The sequence below is a fragment of the Mytilus galloprovincialis genome, chromosome 8 (assembly GCF_965363235.1).
Source record: "Mytilus galloprovincialis chromosome 8, xbMytGall1.hap1.1, whole genome shotgun sequence".
Classification (NCBI taxonomy): domain Eukaryota; kingdom Metazoa; phylum Mollusca; class Bivalvia; order Mytilida; family Mytilidae; genus Mytilus; species Mytilus galloprovincialis.
The window spans coordinates 76,460,018-76,479,129 of record NC_134845.1 but is presented as its reverse complement, the minus strand read 5'-3'; the positions used below and the strand labels follow the sequence as shown (position 1 = coordinate 76,479,129).

Sequence of the window (19,112 nt, the reverse complement as noted above, 5' to 3'; positions counted from 1 at the left end):
GTTTAACAAAAATCTTTTGACCGTATCAATTTAAACTGTCATTATTTGCTTTTACTTTCTGCAAATCTATATAGCTGCACAGAACTTCAGTTTTAATTTTAAGTCTAGAGGGACTGTAATATACAAGTTACAGCAATTTTGGAAAAAAAAATTGTTCGCATCAATTTATAGTGCCAGCATGCAGGGGCAGATTCAGCCATTTTGAAAAGGCTGGGGGAGGGGGTCCAACTATATGCTCCCATTCAAATGCATTGATGTTAAAAGAAAAAAGTGGGGTTCCAACCCCTGGACCTCCTTCCCTTGATCCTCCAATGAGCATGTCCTAGTTTTATTGAAAATATTGAATCATAAACAAATATCAGTACTTTGTATACTTCAGACGGAGTCGTGTGATAAAATCTTGTGACTGCATCAACCAAAACTTACCATATTTGCTTTTTATTATGTAAATCTATATAGATGCACAGCAATTCAGTTATAATTTTAGGTCGAGAGGGTCTGTAGTATATAAATAACTGCAATATTGGATATCAATGACCCCAAATTTTTTTTCGCATCAATTGAGGGTGCCAGCATTTCCTATTTTTATTCAAAATATCGCATCAGAAACAAATATCAGTAGTTTTCATACCTAAGACTGACTCATGTAACAAAATTATTTGTCTGCATCAAACAAAACTGACCATATTTGACTGCATCAACCAAAACTGACCATATTTGACCACATCAACCAAAAATGACCATATTTGCTCTTTTTTATGTAACTCTTATAGTCGCATAGTAAATCTGTAACATTTTTATGTAAGGATGGAGTGTATAATCATGATAATACAAATGATCTATATTGTAGGGTTATTGCATGAATATTGGGAAATATTGTTCCGAGTAGAATTTTATATTGCACGAGCTTATATTTTTATAGCAGGATGGATTGTTTAATATAAATGAAAGCAATATTGGAAAACAAAATTATGCTCGCATCAGTTTATAGTGCCAGCATGTCCTCTTTTTAAACAAAATTTTGAATCGTAAACTAATTTCAGTAGTTTTGATATTTCAGACTGACTCATGTATATAACAAAATTATTTGTCCACATCAACCAAGACCATGAAAACTGACCATATTTGACAGCATCAACCAAAACTGACCATATGTGACAGCATCAACCAATATTGAATTGTAAACACATTTCAGTAGTTTCGATATACATGTACATGTATCAGACTGATTCGTTTTAACAAAATTTTTTGACCACATCAACCAAAACTGAACTTATTTACACTTATCATGTAAATATATATGGCCTCAGTCATTGTAAACCAATAATATTTCTATGTCAGGACGGATCGTATGATAAAAATGACACCAACTTTGGAACACAATACACCTTATTGCTAATCCTGGCTGACTCGGCCTCTTGAACTTTTGAAGCATACAACACTTTTCCATTGTGGCGTCAGATATTTTGTTTTATGACGTCAAATTTTTACGGGAACCTGTGTGATATCCAGTAATGGCAGACAAATAACGATAAGGTGTATTTATACCATTATATCTAAAGATTTAGCGAGCCTTTATTTCCTCTCTGTATCCATAATAATGAACCGTCACTAAAGTGACTTTTTAAGTCTGTTGGTTTGTGCTGAGACTACTATAGATAGTAGTCTCAGGTTATCTATAGTAGTCTCAGGTTATCTATAGTAGTCTCAGGTTTGTAATGGTTTTTTTTTAAACAAAACTATTTTACGGCATCATCCAACACTCACATGACTGATTCATATACTTTATTTTAAAATAAAAAGTACACGTATGGGAAGTTCTCTTCTTGAAAAAATTTACTGTCAATATAATTTGAAGAAGGCAAAGAAAAATGCATGATTTTGTTTGTAGCCGAACGTCCAGGGGCAAATGTTTCATTCGTGTTCAGATGAGTATACTTTCCTGAGTTCCAAACTCCCAGATATCATTTATAATCGTTATGGATAAGTCTGGCCAAATTGACGAGATGGTGCAAATGTATATAGTTTTTTTACGTTATAATACAACACTTTTTCATTAATATCCCATAATTCATCCACTGTACAATTTCCGTTTAAACATTTGTCAAAACAGAATCTTAAATGAATGTAAATCCAAGGCAAACAAGGTAAATTACGATTAAAATTCCATGAATTAAATGCAGAGTTATATTTATGAAGAGACTGTTAAAAACGGGGAACGAAGAAACGTAAACAATGATGTTTCCTATGCAATCTTATAAAAATATTTCTCCGATGAGTTGGATAACCTTCTATTCACTTCGATATTTGTACATGTAACGTTTGATCAGTAAAAAATATAGAAAATCTGCTATTACTTAATAGCAAAGTAATTGGAAGTGATTTATTTCTTCTAAATTCTAAAGTGCCCTTAATGCAGTGACGTCATTTAAAACTGTTCTACAGTCCTGACTGATTTAGTCAGTTCTGCTGACAGTTCTACGGTTAGAACTGATTTAGACAGTTCTACCCTAGAACTGATCCTGACAGTTCTACCTAGAACTGATTTAGTCAGTTCTACCTAGAACTGATTTAGTCAGTTCTACCTAGAACTGATTCTGACAGTTCTACTTAGAACAGTTCTAGGGTAGAACTGTTCTAGGTAGAACTGTTCTAGGACAGGTTAGAACAGTTCTATGACAGATATTCTGACAGTTCTAATGAGAGGTTAGAAGTGATCTCCACTGTATATATAGATTCTACCACTGCATCGAGTGTAATACGATATTTATCCACTCGAGATAGTTAAAATTTAACTGTCGAGAGTGGATAAATATCGTATTACACGAGATTTTGTGGTGGAATCTGTTTCTCTAATGGTTTTCAAACAATACGAAGGCAAACTTATTCCTTCTTTGCGACTGATCTGCAAAAAGATGTGTTCTTTCTATATGACGTCATCAGGCATGGTCGCCTTTTTTCATGCCGTCACAATAGGAAATTCAGAGGAAAACAAGAAAAGTCGACGTCACAATCGGATTTTAACCAATGAAGGAAGAACTGAGATCAAACGAACCACACGTTTTTTAAACTTTTTTATACAATGGGTGCAGAAAGGGATAAATCGACGAAGAATTAGAGAAATAGAATATATTGAATATCGCCAAATCTGAGAATAGTAGTCACAGGGCAAATGGCACGCACTATGAACTACAACTGCAGGCAGGATTATACCTATTCAATTTTAAAAAACCTAAATTGTACAACTTTTGATCTTTTAATTTTCATAAAAAAATATTTTTGATAGATGAAACACAGATTTCCGGTATTGATATGCTATGATAAAGTGTTAATGTTAAATTCTCATAATTCCCGTACGTCAGGGAAATAATAAATCCTTCATTTGTGATCTAAGAACTGTTCCTTGTTAGGACACAATTTGTGTCATTTCACTTTTAAAGCTGAAATCTAAATTTATATATCAGAAATAAAGCCAAACAAACAGTAATAGTCATACTACTAGCACAGGAGAAGAACCTGCTAATAATTAAGGAATACATGAGTTTGCCTCCTCGTTTGAGACTCAAGATTCAAAATTCTTTTTTTCTCAGACACCATAACGTTTCAATGGTACAAAGAAGTGATGTAAGGTTTTTTACTTTTCCGTAATATCGTCTGTAGACTGTTGTTTTTTCTCTCACATACATGGTGTCACTAGTCTTTTTTTGACTTTATTTATATTCTTTTAGTATCTTCCTACATTTTATAGACATCCCTATGTATGGAGTGTTGACAGGGAGAGATAAATATAACCTATCCAAGGAGGCAGTGGCAGATAAATTAACCAAATTTAGACAGGTTCTTGGACTTCCGAAGCATCGTTTTGCATGTATAACAAACTATTGTGAGGATTCTGATCCAGACACAAAATACCTAACTACAACTATTCCACAATTCGATGTACCAGTTCTCCAATTTTTAACACAGGTAAAAAGTGAATTAGCAAATATTCCGATCTCCAAGGAAAATAAAGAAATGGAAAGTCCTTAATCAATAGGCAAAATCAAAACCTATAACACACCAAAACAACTATCATATTCCTGACTTTGTACAGGAATTTCCTCATGCAGAAAGTGGTAGATTGAACTCGATTTTGCATCAAACTACATCTGAATGTCGCAAAGAATTCTGTTAAGTTGACAAATTTATCTGGGCAAATCAAAGTGAACTAAAAGGTAAAAGTATCAGAAATGCAGTCACTGAGCCTTTAGTACACAGAGGTGATTTTGAATTGTTACATGATATCATTCGGAAAAAAATGGGGGTCAGAAACATACGAAATGTTTTATCTTTTATTAATTTGTATTAATCTAAATTGTACAAATCACTGCCTGTGAATGTCTTTTGAGTAGGAGTATTGTTTACTTACAATTATAGTTAAAAGATTAAAGTGTGATACAATATTAAATTTTAGATGGACAAATAAATTTAGAAACATCAAACAAAAAAATATGAATACCCTGACCTTAGACAGGCAATTAAAAGTTTTAATTAAACAGACAATATTGATGGATGCATTATTATTTATCATTAATCAATTGTATTGACTTGCTTGCTTTATTTTATTTTGATTCAGGTTCTTACTCCATCGCATGAAGACTTTTCAAGAAAAACGGTAGGAACAAGACCCGTGTACTGTCAGGGAAATGATCCGCTACGTATCAATGTAAATAAATGAACAATTTGACGTTTTTGGTGCACTCAGAAAATGGTCTATATTTATGGTATCTGTCAACGTCCAACTTTCAAGTTCCATTTCTTATCGCAATAGTGTTCTTTTAATGTCAATCGTGTATCAATCTGAGTGATTTAATCAAGTACCGATGGATGAAATGTATTTCAGAACGTGTTGGTTTTCAACTTTTGATGTGAAAACTAAAGATTCACACAATCATATATTATTAAATACGGCGCATTTAATCTCAAGTTTTCTACATGGTTTACTTAAAGAACTCTATATTTTAACGGATGCAATACGTAACACTAACAAAAAACAGAGTCTTAAGATACCAATACAAACACATCAATAGATTAAAACAAACAAGGATATGACCTGAAGAATGACGACGAAAGGCAAACAAGAGGTACTCAAATACACATTTTACAACAAATTAAATGTTGTTGAAGGAGGTCGTTCAATAACACTTAATTGTAGATCTTAATGTATGTATGAGTATAAACACATCTACCATTATCTATCAATTTATTGCCATTGATTGTTCCTAAACTTAAACTTTAAATTAATATATTCGACTTCACCTTTTTATCATGACCCGAAACCTTGTTGAGAACCTTTAAAAAGGGGACATTAACCGTAGCATGCATAATTTTATATTTGATTCAGATAAAGTTATATTGACACAACACTACATATATCTATGACATACTTATGTGAGAACAACATGTGAGTAAAATGAGATCAGAAGCAAAAACGGAGTATCTCCGAACTTAACGTATAAATAAAAAAGCAATTGGAGTATACATAGATATAGGAAAATGTGGTATAAGTGACAATGAAACAGCTCCATCAAAGTAAACCATTATAGGTCAAGATACAGCTTTCAACACGGAGCATTGGCTCACACCAAACATCAATCTATAAAGGGTCCACAATTACTTATGTAACACCATTCAAACGGGGAAAACCAACGGTCCAATCTATATAAAAACGAGAAACACGTACGAACTACATAAACAGACGACACATATTGTGCATCATATTCATGACCTATGACAGGTGCAAACATTTGCAGCGGGATTAAACGTTTTAATGGTACAAAACCTCCCTTTTCTGAAACAATAGTATAACATTACAACATAGAAAGAGACACTACAATATATCAATTGGAAGGATTAAGTCAACCGAACAACACAAATAATCACAAAATGAACGAATAAATTTGATCGATGAAAACTGAATGCAAATACATAGTTAATAAAAATTATAAGGGACAAATAATTAAGGTCAAAAGTAAATAAATAAATTTGGTGTATTTACTGTCTTCTGATTGTTAAAATTATTAGTTTTATTTTCAATGTTGTCAATTTTGATGGCGACACACCCACTCTGACGTTGTGGATTCATACGCCAACATGTGTGAACGTTGTTATTGTTAATATAAATAATATAAAGTGTTCCTTGAGTCTTATTTTTGATAGACATTTATTTATAATGAATGGCAATAATTTATTTTGATTTTATTGAACCATAAAACTAATTTTTGACTCTTCACATTTTACATAATCCGCTTCGCGGATTATTCAATGTGAAGAGTCAAAAATTAGTTTTATGGTTCAATAAATTCAAAATAGATAATAGCCATTTATTAAATAAACAGGTTTAAACAAAGTTAAAGTATGATACCACTGTGAAATGTTAAACAATTTCTAGAAATCATCACGTTTGAAAAAACCTGCGTGATATTATACACATTTTAATGAAAATAATTTTGTTGTTAAGTATACTTCTGCTGTGAGTATACAATCTTACGTTTAGGAATACCAATACATTTCTTTAATATCAATAAAACAAATCTTACATATAAAAAAAAGAAGATGTGGTATGATTGCCAATGAGACAACTATCCACAAAAGACCAAAATGACACAGACATTAACAACTATAGGTCACCGTACGGCCTTCAACAATGAGCAAAGCCCATACCGCATAGTCAGCTATAATAGGCCCCGATAAGACAATGTAAAACAATTCAAACGAGGAACACTTGGTACATATGGGTTGAATATCAACAATAAAACTATACAGGTTGTATTTCTGTAAATATTGACAATGCATTTTCCCATAGGAACTCTCTTTACGTCTAAAACTGTCTCACTTTAACTATGAAGTTTTAAAAAAATGGAAAGTTCATATACACTACTATTTTTTTCATAGTTCAAAATATAGGTATGTGTTCTAAGAGATTAAACTAACACTAAACTTCTTAATTACCCCTACCTCGAATTATTTCAATATAAACAATATTCACATGTATATTTACTGGTAACATTCCCAAGTTATGTCTCTATGGGATGCAACCTACAGATCAGAACTGGGAACCAGTGTGTAAACATGATTAATTATTTATGAATATTCTATTTCTCCCCAAAAGAGGCGTGGTATGAGAAACAGCTGTATTTACAAAGTGCAACCTATACAATTAGTACTAGAAAAAACTTCATGTAGAGATGCAAGAACAGTATTTAAGGAAAAATGAAAAAAAAATTGATGTTCATAGTACAAAGAAGTGAGAATTTGTAGTAATTCTAAATAACATATACTTATTATAAGTATATCGACGTTGTACATTGGTGGAGGTCATACGGTGATTCATAGTTGCATTCAGCTATGATATTTGGTTGAAGATGGATGGTTGTCTCGTTGCAACCATACCACATCTTATTTTGTATACGAAAGAATAAAGCACTTAACATACCATGTGATCTTTTCGTATAACTATTGTAGGATAAAGATGAATCTGAACAAGAAGAACTAATGGATAAGTTACTTGAAAGATGTAAGAAATTAGTCGGTATAAGTGGCAAGGATAAAAATCCGTTAACAATTGCGGTGATTGGAACGCCTGGAGGAGGGAAGTCGTCATTCCTTAATACTATTTTCGCCGCTTTGAGCAATAAACGGTGGATAGAACATGCAAAATGCGCAGACACTAGTAGAGGAGGCAGACGGATTACTAAACGACTAAAACGGTAAGAACAAAATAAATCACAATACCAACATTTGAAGAATAAAACTGAATTCTTTGTTGCAATACTACTCTCGGCAATACAAATTGCAAACACGTATTATAATTTTCTGTTTAATGTAATATCAAGGTCTTTAAATGTATAACATTTTTAAGGGATTAAAACAGATAAGAAAAAAAAAAAAACCATCGTACCATGTTTGAGGCTATAAGAGTTATAGATATGTTGAAATGTTGGATGCAGATGCAAACTCTAATTTGTGCGTTTACTAGGAAACTCAGTTTACCTACATGTACATTACAGCAGTCAAAATAAAAATTTGTACTTTCGTCTTGAATTTTTTTTTTTTCCATTTATATGTTTATGAGTTAAGAATGACGTTCATTTTTACTGAACTAATAAAATCTTTTGTGCCGAAGGCAGGCTGAAGTCCGACTCTGGGTTGTTATTTTTTCCGCTAGGTTTTTAACTCTTTGGTAGGGTTTGTTTTCGCTGTGAAATATTCCCCATTTTCATTCTATTTTTTAAAACCAAATTTTATTCTGCTTCCGTTTAATCAGTTATTCCGTCGTATGGTTCAACATCAATATTTATAAAAATGACCATATAATTGATATTCAAGTTAACACCGAAGTGCTGACTACTGGGCTGGTGATACCCTCTGGGAAGAAACGTCCACCAACAGTGGCATCGATCCAGCCTTTTAGTACCGAAAAAGACAATTTTCAAATATTTAAAAACTCAGACAAACAGAGGAGATGAAAATTATGAAAATTAGATAGCCGAACTGACCAACGAGCATTAAGTTATAAATAAGATTAAAATATTTTGTAATATTTTTCCTCCTCGAATTATAAAATTCATCATCTACAGCAAATAAGGAAAATGAACAGCACAACTGCCTGTTTTAATTAAAGGAGAGACAAACTTTACCCTTCTCAAGTGGGAAACAAAGTACAGAAGAATTACAATGTCACATCTAAAAGAGGGACGAAAGATACCAGAGGGACAGTCAAACTGATAAATCGAAAATAAACTGACAACGCCACGGCTAAAAATGAAAAAAAAGTACACAGGACACATCATATAAAACTAAAGAATAAGCAACACGAACCCCATCTAAATCATCATCCGTCGTTAGATACTGCTAAAAATCCAACCTAATTTAGCTTGAAGGAAGCAAGTATTAGGCGTTTTGAAGTTGTTTTTACACTTTTTAATCTTGCTTGAATGGAAAGGAGTTATTTTTTTTATATAAACTGTTTAGAACATATTTTCATTTCTACATGTCTTTTATGACTTGTGTGCAGTGTGGTTTGCAGATTGGCAAGGCAAATCTCATTTAGAAGTTTAAGTATCACTTGTATTTACATATACTGTACACACTAAACATTTGCTTTCAGTTTTTTGAAGAATCACTACTACAATACAGAAGATGATTGGCTAATGCCAACATTTTTGGACATGGCAGGTTTTGAAAATGATGACTCCCTCGTGACAAAAGAAATGCTTAACATTGTTCTTAGTGGCAAAATTGAAGACGGGGAGAAACTTTCAGACATGGCTGTATTTGGTGAAGAAAAGGGCAAAAATGCTTTGAAAGAAAAATATTCAAAAAAAAAGTCGGAGAATGTAAACAGGCTTATAGTTGTTTGTTCGGCTGATCCTGATTTGATTTTACCAGAGGCTTTGTTCGAAAGTATAATTGATGCCACCAGCAGAGATCGAGGTTAGTTTTAATATTTTTGCTGCAACTTTTGGCAGACAAATAGATAATTAAACAAAAGGGGAGATTAAAGCAAAATACAATAAAATATATTAACCGTAATCAAACGAAGATAAATAAGGTCAAAAATTGTTTTAATATCAAATGTAATATGGCATTTACGGTATGACTGTAATTGCTCCTGATTAGCATCGGCAGTGATTATTGAGGCCAAATAATCATTTGAAAATGCATTTTTTTATGCCCGCGTCACACTGTCCCGATTTTTATATACGATGGACACCCGAATGCGAAAATTGTAAGTTCGTACGAAGTTGGTCCCGATCTCGTTAAAATACCAAAAAGTGACCTAAGCAAGTACGATGGATAACGAAGTCTATACGATGGTGCCGAAATTATATACGATAGCAAAAGATGGACATACGAAGGTTAAGCGAAGACGGGTATTTAAGCTTCATATCTCAGCCGAAGCTTACACGATGGATCACGAAGGCTACACGATGGATTACGAAGGCTACACGATGGATTACGAAGGCTACACGATGGATTACGATGATGGCGCGATGGCCTTACGATGTCTAAAAGATACGAACAGAATTTCGACAACATATCGTTTCTGTACAAGTCTGCCATGCATGGCGGGAAATCGAGTTTTTTGTCTAATTCTTATAAAACTTAGTTTATTATCCCCTCGCCTACTACATGTAAGTTGCGTGTACATAAAATTGTTATGGACACTCTAGAACCAAAATGCTCAAAACTTGGTATGGTGTTACTCGTTAAGAATATCTTAAGCGCTATTGCCTTTAAAGTTGAAAGGTCAAGGTCACAGTGACAGTTGTAATACAAGGCAATATCACCCTTGTGGACACTCTAAAACCAATATGCTTCAAATGATTTTCACCACATCTGGTATATTGTTCCTCCTTGTAATGATCTGACATTCTTTACGTTCAGACCTTGTAAAAGTAAATCCTGAGCCTGTAATAGCTGCTCGTCTTGTTCCATTTGAAGTAATAGAAACAACGCTGCCGCCTTTCTTGTTCTCATAGAATCATATGATATGAGCTCCATGTTTTGTGAACGTCTTTCTTAACTGTCGTATTAGACTGACCAGTGCATATCGCGCATAGCACTTTAAATGTATTTTATCGCGGAAATTCACTTACATTTAGCTAGATTTATTGCAGTCGTAGTTCCATCTTGTCGCCTTCGTACTTTTATTCGATGGCAACACGACGGGATTACGAGGTCTTCACGAAGTCGTGTTGCCATCGTAAGACCTTCGGGTATCTTCGTGATTCATTCGTGTAGACATCGTAATGTCAAAACTGCCCGATGGAAACGATAGAGACACGAATGCAATACGATGTGCAAAGATGCATTCCCGGTGACATTACGATGGTGAGGATGGTGATACAAACTCAATACGAACCCTCAACATCGGACGCACCCTCGGGGATTTTTTAACATGTTAAAAAAATTTAGAACTCTTCCCGAAGTTGTCTCCGAAGGCTAGAAAAAGTGGCCGATGGTTCTACGATGGTTAAAGATGGCACTACGAATAGTCCGATCTGGATACGATCAGTCCCGATTTTGAAAATTTCCATTATCGTGTTGCCTTTGGTGTAAAAATCGGGACAGTATGACGCGGGCATTAATAAAAACGCTGTAACTAAAATTTAAAATTTTGATTAAACAGATTCAACTATCTGTTCGGTTGGTGTATTGTAACACTGGTCGTTTTGCTCTCAAGATCATTACACGTGGTGTATCCTTCAATCATCTGAACATCTCAATTTTCACGGGGAATATTTTGATCAATGTTAAGGTCAATGATTAAGTAATAAACATTATCGGACAAAAGATAGTACAACTTCCGTAATTACGTAACATAATGATGACTTCCATAAAACTGTCAAAATCAATGTATTGTATAATCATGTAATAGGCGAGTGACTTTAACCATAAAATTAAATTTTTAATGCATCCACCTTAAGCCCCAGTCCCACTAGACCAAGATCGCACCACGCTCACCGCGACCTAAATTAAATTCAGATCGTGGTGAGGTCTCGGTATGAGCGGCATGAAAATGTAAATTTTCGTTGCTTTCACGCTGCTACTACGTCCTCATTACGCTTCTACAACGATCCCGCTATGATTATTACACGTTCTCATTGCGCTTATTCTGCGACCTTACTACGCTTATCAAGATCTTTCTACGCTCATCACGTTCTCACTACGACCATACCACGAGTTATCTGATTGCAACACCATCTTACCACGCTTCTACTGCGATTATAGCACGTTCTTACCACGATTATACTACGTTCAAACCGCGATCTTAATACGCTCTCAGCAATAACATCAACATCGTGTTCCATATCAATACAGTATCATTCCTTCAGTTCTATTTCTGATTAATACGTAGATTTCTCGAAAAAAATACAGTCATGCCACAAAAATCTACTAGAACACGTGGGCGTGGTGTTAGGGTTGATGTAGAGGCAAATGGAGCTCTGATAGTAACGAATCTTGATTAAGTAGAGACCGACCAATCCGACATAAATTACAACCTATTGCTGGTCCATAAAGCTGAAATGACGATATTTTAGTGAACGATAGCAGATATGAAACAGATGTGTCAATAGATATAGGAAGATGTGGTATGAATGCCAATGAGACAACTCTCAATCCAAGTAACAATTTTTAAAAGTAACAATTATAGGCCTAGATACGGCCTTCAACACGGAGCCTTGGCTTACACCGAACAGCAAGATATAAAAGGCCCCAAAAATTACTAGTGTAAATTTAAAACCATTCCAACGGGAAAACCAACGGTCTAATCTATATAAAAACAAGAAGCATGGTTGAGCCATTAGAGAAAATGGACAAGAAGTCCCAATTCCATACAGACAAACAAAACCTGGAGAGAATTAATATATTTTATGGAAAAATGACAATGAGAATAATGGTCGTAGTATGAACGTAGTCATGTCGTAAGAAGAGCGTGATGAGGACGGCAAGGGCGTACTAGAATCGTACTATAGTCGTGAACAGCGTGGTATAGTCGTAGTGGGAGCGTAGTTAGGTCGCGGTGAGAACGTGATGGTCGTAGTGATGTCGTAATAACGTCGCCGTGAGATCGTAGCGCAGTTTCTCCGAATAGAATCACATTTTCGCTACGCTCTCACTACGATGGTACAGCGACCTTTGCGATCTCAATACGATCTTAGTGCGCTCTCACTACGCTTCTACTACGACCTGATTTCGCCACGACCGCACCACGACTGTTTTGAACATGTTCAAAGTTTGTCACGCTCATCACGATCATGAAGACCTCGTCACGACCGTGATACGACCTTACTGCGATCTACACGATCGTACTACGATCATTAAGATTTGCATTGTTTTCACAGATCGTAGTGCGATCGTGGCCTAGTGGGACTGGGGTATAACACACGGCTAAATTATATATCATTTGAAAGCTTCACATCTCTACTATCTGGTTTGCCTGGTTGTAAAAAAATCGTATGGTGCAATTCAAGATCAAGATCAAAAGTCAAGGACGAATAAGTGCATATTTTCTTAGATTTCAGCTTGATTGCATAATATGACTTTAATATACTAAATTCACATATGCAAACAATTTAAATTTTTAACAGTCATTAATCGAATGCATTTTTAAATATTTATAGAGTGTTTTTGATAGACAGCACAGGTTTCTTGAAATTCGAGTAAAAGTTAACAAAATGTGTGAAAACCTACATTGTTCTTACTGATGCAGTTGCTAATCACTTAAAACTAAGTAAAACCCTGTAATAACTATCAAACAAGTTTTTGACATCATAAACTTCCTCGAATTATGCTTACTTCTAATCAAACAGCAAATCATAAAAAATACCGCCATCTGCAAAAAAAAACACAGCTTTTTATCATTTCTTTCTATTTAAACATTGTTTTGAAGTCAATATAAGAATTATTAACAAATTTTTAAGAATCAGAAAAAAATTGAGACAAAAAAAAAAATATAAGATAAATAAATGAAAATTCAAAATTCAAAGGATTAAAAAACCAATCAACACATTATAAAACTTGACTTTTTAAATGACGTTGTTTATTGGTAAAATGCATTTATTCATCAAATAAGAATAATTTTGAAGGGAAAAAATCCATTGACACGCAACGAGTCTAGTTACAAAAAGGTGCAGGAGTTTCTCGCTACATTGAAGACCCATTGGTGGCCTTCGACTGTTTTCTGCTCTATGGCATGGTCTGGTTTTTTTCGCTTTGACACATTCCCCATTTCCTTTCTCAATTTTATTCCTGAATAGCTTGAATGACTAGTTCATTTTTCATACGATAATGACTTAATGTAAAAAGTAAAATCACAAAAATACGAGGAAAATTCAATCGAAAAGTCCCTTATCACATTGCAAAATCAAATGACAAAACACATAAAAAACAAATGGACAACAACTGTCATATTCCTGACTTGGTACAGACATTTTCAAATGTAGAAAATGGTGGATTGAACCTAGTTTTATAACGCTTCTGGTGACGACTGAAAAGAAGCTATCATTATCCTGAAACTTCACTTACCACTATATAGATGATGTCATCTCACTGATGAATAGTGACAAATGTGTAATAATGTTGGACTCGTATTTTCCATTGAAATTTTAAAAAAAGCCTCAACAGATATAATTTACTCTATCGTGTATCTTGAAATCGACAATGAGGATTGGTTGAGAACAAGTGCCAACTGCCATATGCCTGACTTGGTATAGGACATTTGAAGAAAATTGATGGTTTGAACATGAATTCAAATGCAAGTTAAAATCCTCCCTTTGAAAATTTTATAGAGGTCATTAAGAGTTGGTGGACAATTATGTAATATCTGTTTCGCCAGATGACGACCAATAAGTTGCAATCGACGTGACCAAGATACTGTTATCTCTCCCTTGAATGTCACCTACCGAATAAGGCTTGGCACCGAGGTAGGAATTACATGAGACTCAAGACGGCTGTCACATGTGGAATATGATCTGCTTACCCTTTGGAAGCCCCTGAGTTCACCTCAAATATTTTTGGGGGGTTTGTGTTACTCAATCTGTAGTTTTATATGTTGTGTGTTGTATACTGTTGCTTGTCATGTTCGTTTTTTGCCCGGCTTTGTCAGTTCGTTTTCAATTATGAGTTTGATGTCCCTTTGATATACTTCGTCACTCTTCAACTTCAAGTAGTAAAAGTTTTAAAAAATTGAAGATCAATGTAGTTAAATGTTTCTTGATAACGGTTTGGTTCTAAATATATCATTGTGAGCAAATGCAGTTATTTTGGCGGATATTTGTCTCCTTGCGTTATTCCCCTTTATTACTACAAGTTAATGGCTTTAACGAAAATAGTACCAAAGGGACAATCAACATCTCAAACCATGAATTAAATAAACTGAATTAAAACCATGAACCAAATAAAATAAAAGTCCAAGAGACGAACAACAGTCCACAAAACACAGCACAGCATGAAAACGATCACTGTATAAAACAACGAATGATCTTATGAGGTCAGGAAGGGTATTCAAATTTTTCATTTTTTTTATTTCACATCTTCTTATAGTGTTTTACATACACAATGACCTGCATTTGGTTTTTTAAAGCTTATGTTGAAAATACTCAAAGCATCTTTTATTCAAATAATTAAAGAGATTAAACTTCTAAACACATTTTATATGTCTAACACGATTTTAAACTAAATAAGAAGCAGCAGCATTATATTTAATTCGTTTACATCCCGCTTTAGACAACCAAGTGTTTTTAAACAAGGTTACTTATTTCAATGTTGCCTACGATTTAGTCGCAAAGTCATGTTTGAATTTAAACATGATCACAAAAAGTAAATAAGTTTGACTGCGTAAAAAGCATATTTTACCTCAATTAGCTCGTATATATTCTTTTCGAACTTTAAATACTTTTATTTTTTATTATGGAAAATCATTCTCCTCCCTGATATTGACAATTAGCGATGTTCTATCTCAAAATAGAATAACAAAATTATTGCTATTTGCAGATGGCAGATTTTGGGGCAACTGCAAACACTTCAATAGAAGGCTTTTCTATGAACAATAATTTATAATTGTACCTTACAAAACAAATATTCTTTGACCTAAAACATGTACATTTATCTATTATTTTAGCATAAAAATATCAATCCCCCAAGATATGATTTGCTTTTGGAACAATTTTTCTTTTTTTTTTAGGTTTTGTGATGAATTTCAATTTTTTTTCGGAAATATTGCCCATGTAACTTATTATTTTTTGTTTGATTTTTAAATAATGTATCGTGTTATATAAATTTTTTATCCCTTGGAAAATTTTATGGTACAAGAATTAGAAAATTGCTTTTTATTTAGTAATCGCAAAAAAAGGAATGTTTTTTGGTGACATTCGATCTTGATTTAACAGAAAACGCACCATACGATTTTTTTACGACGGGCAAAACAGAAAGTACTTTTTATTAGCTTTCGAATGATATATAATACAGCCGTGTGTTAGGTGGGTGCATTAAATTCGTTAACTAAGCGTCTTTTTGAAATCAGTCACTCGCCTATAAATAACAATATTTAATAGATATAAATTTGACTGTATAATCTCCCGGGTTAAACAGTAACTAATTTACAGGGATACTGACTTAATGCTGTGAGTTGAGTAAGTTGTAAAACAGTAGAGAAATGTGCAATAAAAGATTCATTTTATAAAAAAAAAAACTTCACGAATAGCATAAAATGTGCCTTAAAATAAGTAGATGTGGCATCATTGTACAAGGGATTTCTTAACTGAAACAAATTGATATGATTAAGACATGCAAATTAAGTAGTAAATAACATTATATTTAACTTTGTTCTTAAAACAGAATACAATTTTCTTTAACATATTGTAGGTAGGACATCTTTATATGACGTGCTTCTTTCGCTTTGTGAATAAACCAAGAACTAACTCCCATAACATTTGGTTGCACATGCGTACATTGACTACTGCAGAATAATGAATTTTATCAAATTGGCATGCATTTAATATGATTCATCAACTTAGAACACTTCCAAACTCTCAAAAGATGCACATGGTGTAACTTATTTATTTATTACGACTATAATGTGTTGCAATTGGAAATTGACATATTTGACCTAGAATACGACTACCATCCTGCTGGCTGTTAAAAACTCCTCTCTCTGAAAATCCAGTGCCAGTCGTAAGCTTATTTAGAAACAAAAAAGGGCGGTTCGTGGAAGAGCATACACAAATGCTCAAAATTTATACACATCGGACATAGAAATTACCTTAATTGTACTAATCAGAATCGAAATAATTGCTCTGTCAAAAATAATCACGAATGTAAATCCTACCCATGTTTAAACTACAATAAGGTTTTACACCACTGGGTCTATGCCACTGATGGTGGAGGTTTCGTCCCCGAGGGTTTCACCAGCCAGTAGTCAGCACTTCGGTGTTGACATGAATATTAATTATATGGTAATTTTTATAAATTTCCAAAAACAAAACTATGAATTTTTCAAAAATAGTAAGGATGTTCTTATCCCAGGAATAGATTACCTTAGCTGTATTTGGCACAACTTTTTGGAATTTGGGGTTCTCAATGCTCTTCAAATTTGTACTTGTTTGGCTTTATAAGTATTTGGATCTGAGCGTCACTGGTGAGTCTTATATAGGCGAAACGGGCGTCTAGCGTACTAAATTATAATCCTGGTGCCTTTGATAACTTATTGCATCACTTATTTCTTAATCAAATTACATGTTTGGTAATAGGAGAGATTTATAAAGGAACAACAGGGATTGGTACCTCATCATTAAATTATAAATCATCCTTCAAAAATATGCTAACCACAAACAACACCTGGTTCAGATCGCTCAACTTAATTAAGGCGCAAAAAGTGGTAGGATTGAAAAAAATCAATCTTTACATAAGCCAATCTTGTTAATTTGAACCAAATGTCTTTAAAAAAAAACATTAAAAATCTTTTTCAATCATCCTAATTACAACTGGTATTATATTAAACGTAGCGTAACTGATGAGTCACAAGTAGACGAAACGCACTCTGGTCCTGTTTCATTTAAACTTCCTAGTAGAACGAAATCGTCATTAATTTTGTTTAGAATCGACAAGCTGGTGGAGAATATTTTTGTTTACTGAATTAGTAAATATAATCTCTATATGATTTCACTGTTGTAGTTATTATTGATAACACAATAGTATGGAAATACCATCGGACGTGATTTTTTAACTTACATTTTTTAAAGCCTATTCACTGACACGAAACAACATATTTTCGTATTTCACAGATATTACCGTTTATGGAGTGTTTACTCACATGGATAAATACACTTCCGATGATCCAAAAGTTGTCGAAAAAGAAAGACAATTTTTGACAAAGTTAGGAATTTCAGAAACACGATTTGCTAGAATAAAGAATTATTGTCCAGATGTTGTCCCTTGCATGAACTACAGAGACAAAACAGTACCATCTTTGGATATTCCTGTACTGCAATTTTTAGAAGTGGTAAGATTTTAATTTTGATTATTGTTAAACCTGGCATATTTAATTCATCTAATACAATTATATCAGGTATAATGAATATTTAGCATTAGATAAGTAGAGTATAGATCATAACTGATAAAAGATAAGTTACAATTCATTAAAAAATATTTTGATTTAATAATTACCTTAAACAAGTCAGTGGCAGATATACATGTAGAAGGAAAAAAATGACAGGATTAAAAGCAATATTCAAAATTAATGCATGTTTATATTTAAGTAATGGATTTTATATAAACCGATAATTTCTATGCTGACAATATAACCGGGCTCTAATAGCACAAATCTTGAGAAGAAGAAGGACAGAGGTGGCGACAATAAAAATAACCACTGTTCTATGCCAAAAACAAAAAAATGAAAAAAAAATGGGACCAGGATTGCGACAATGCAAATAAACCATGTCATATGACAAACAAAAAAAACACAGGTGTATCAGTATTTCGATAAACTTACTGTTTGGTATCATCAGTTTTTCGATTTCGAGTTAAACGAAAACTATGAAAACAGAATTTAACTTACATTTTATAAACTCAGCTGCTATTCGTAAAAAACACTCAATCACACACTTGCAGTCACTACATTTACGTTCAGCTGTATCCGTTAAATACTTTTTAGTTGTATCATTGATTATTTATTCCAGGTGTTGATACCTGAGCCTACGGACTTTGTCAAAGACACTTCTTCAAAATCTCACCCTCTTTTGAAGCTGAATCCTGTTGATATTGCTATATTTGTTGGTGTTATCGTTGTTTTGATTAGAATGTTTATATTTTGGCTTTGGAAATATTAGATAACAGAGCAAAAAAGATTAAACATAGTAACATAGGATCCAAAGATATCATTATGGAACAAAAACGAAAAACGTTTTTAAAACATATATAACCACTTGTTTGTGTTACTTGCTTTTTGTAATATTGGGTGCTAAGAACAGATTTTTTTTTATTGTTTTTGTATACAAAATGTAAACACGGCTTTATAAACTAAAAATAATTATAAGATGATCTATTGTTAAGGCATACGCAATGCCCTT

General features: G+C 33.4%; 1 protein-coding gene across 1 annotated transcript in view; it reads left to right on the top strand.

The window, feature by feature from the left end:
* LOC143043779 (uncharacterized) overlaps positions 1-18,872 on the top strand; it is a 29,157-nt gene extending 10,285 nt beyond the window's left edge. The window contains exons 3-8 of the mRNA XM_076215957.1: positions 3,749-3,966; positions 4,616-4,705; positions 7,504-7,748; positions 9,149-9,474; positions 17,829-18,046; positions 18,723-18,872. Coding sequence (XP_076072072.1) covers positions 3,749-3,966; positions 4,616-4,705; positions 7,504-7,748; positions 9,149-9,474; positions 17,829-18,046; positions 18,723-18,872 — 1,247 coding nt within the window. The remainder of the gene's footprint in view (positions 1-3,748; positions 3,967-4,615; positions 4,706-7,503; positions 7,749-9,148; positions 9,475-17,828; positions 18,047-18,722) is intronic.
* The last annotated feature ends 240 nt before the right edge of the window (positions 18,873-19,112 follow it).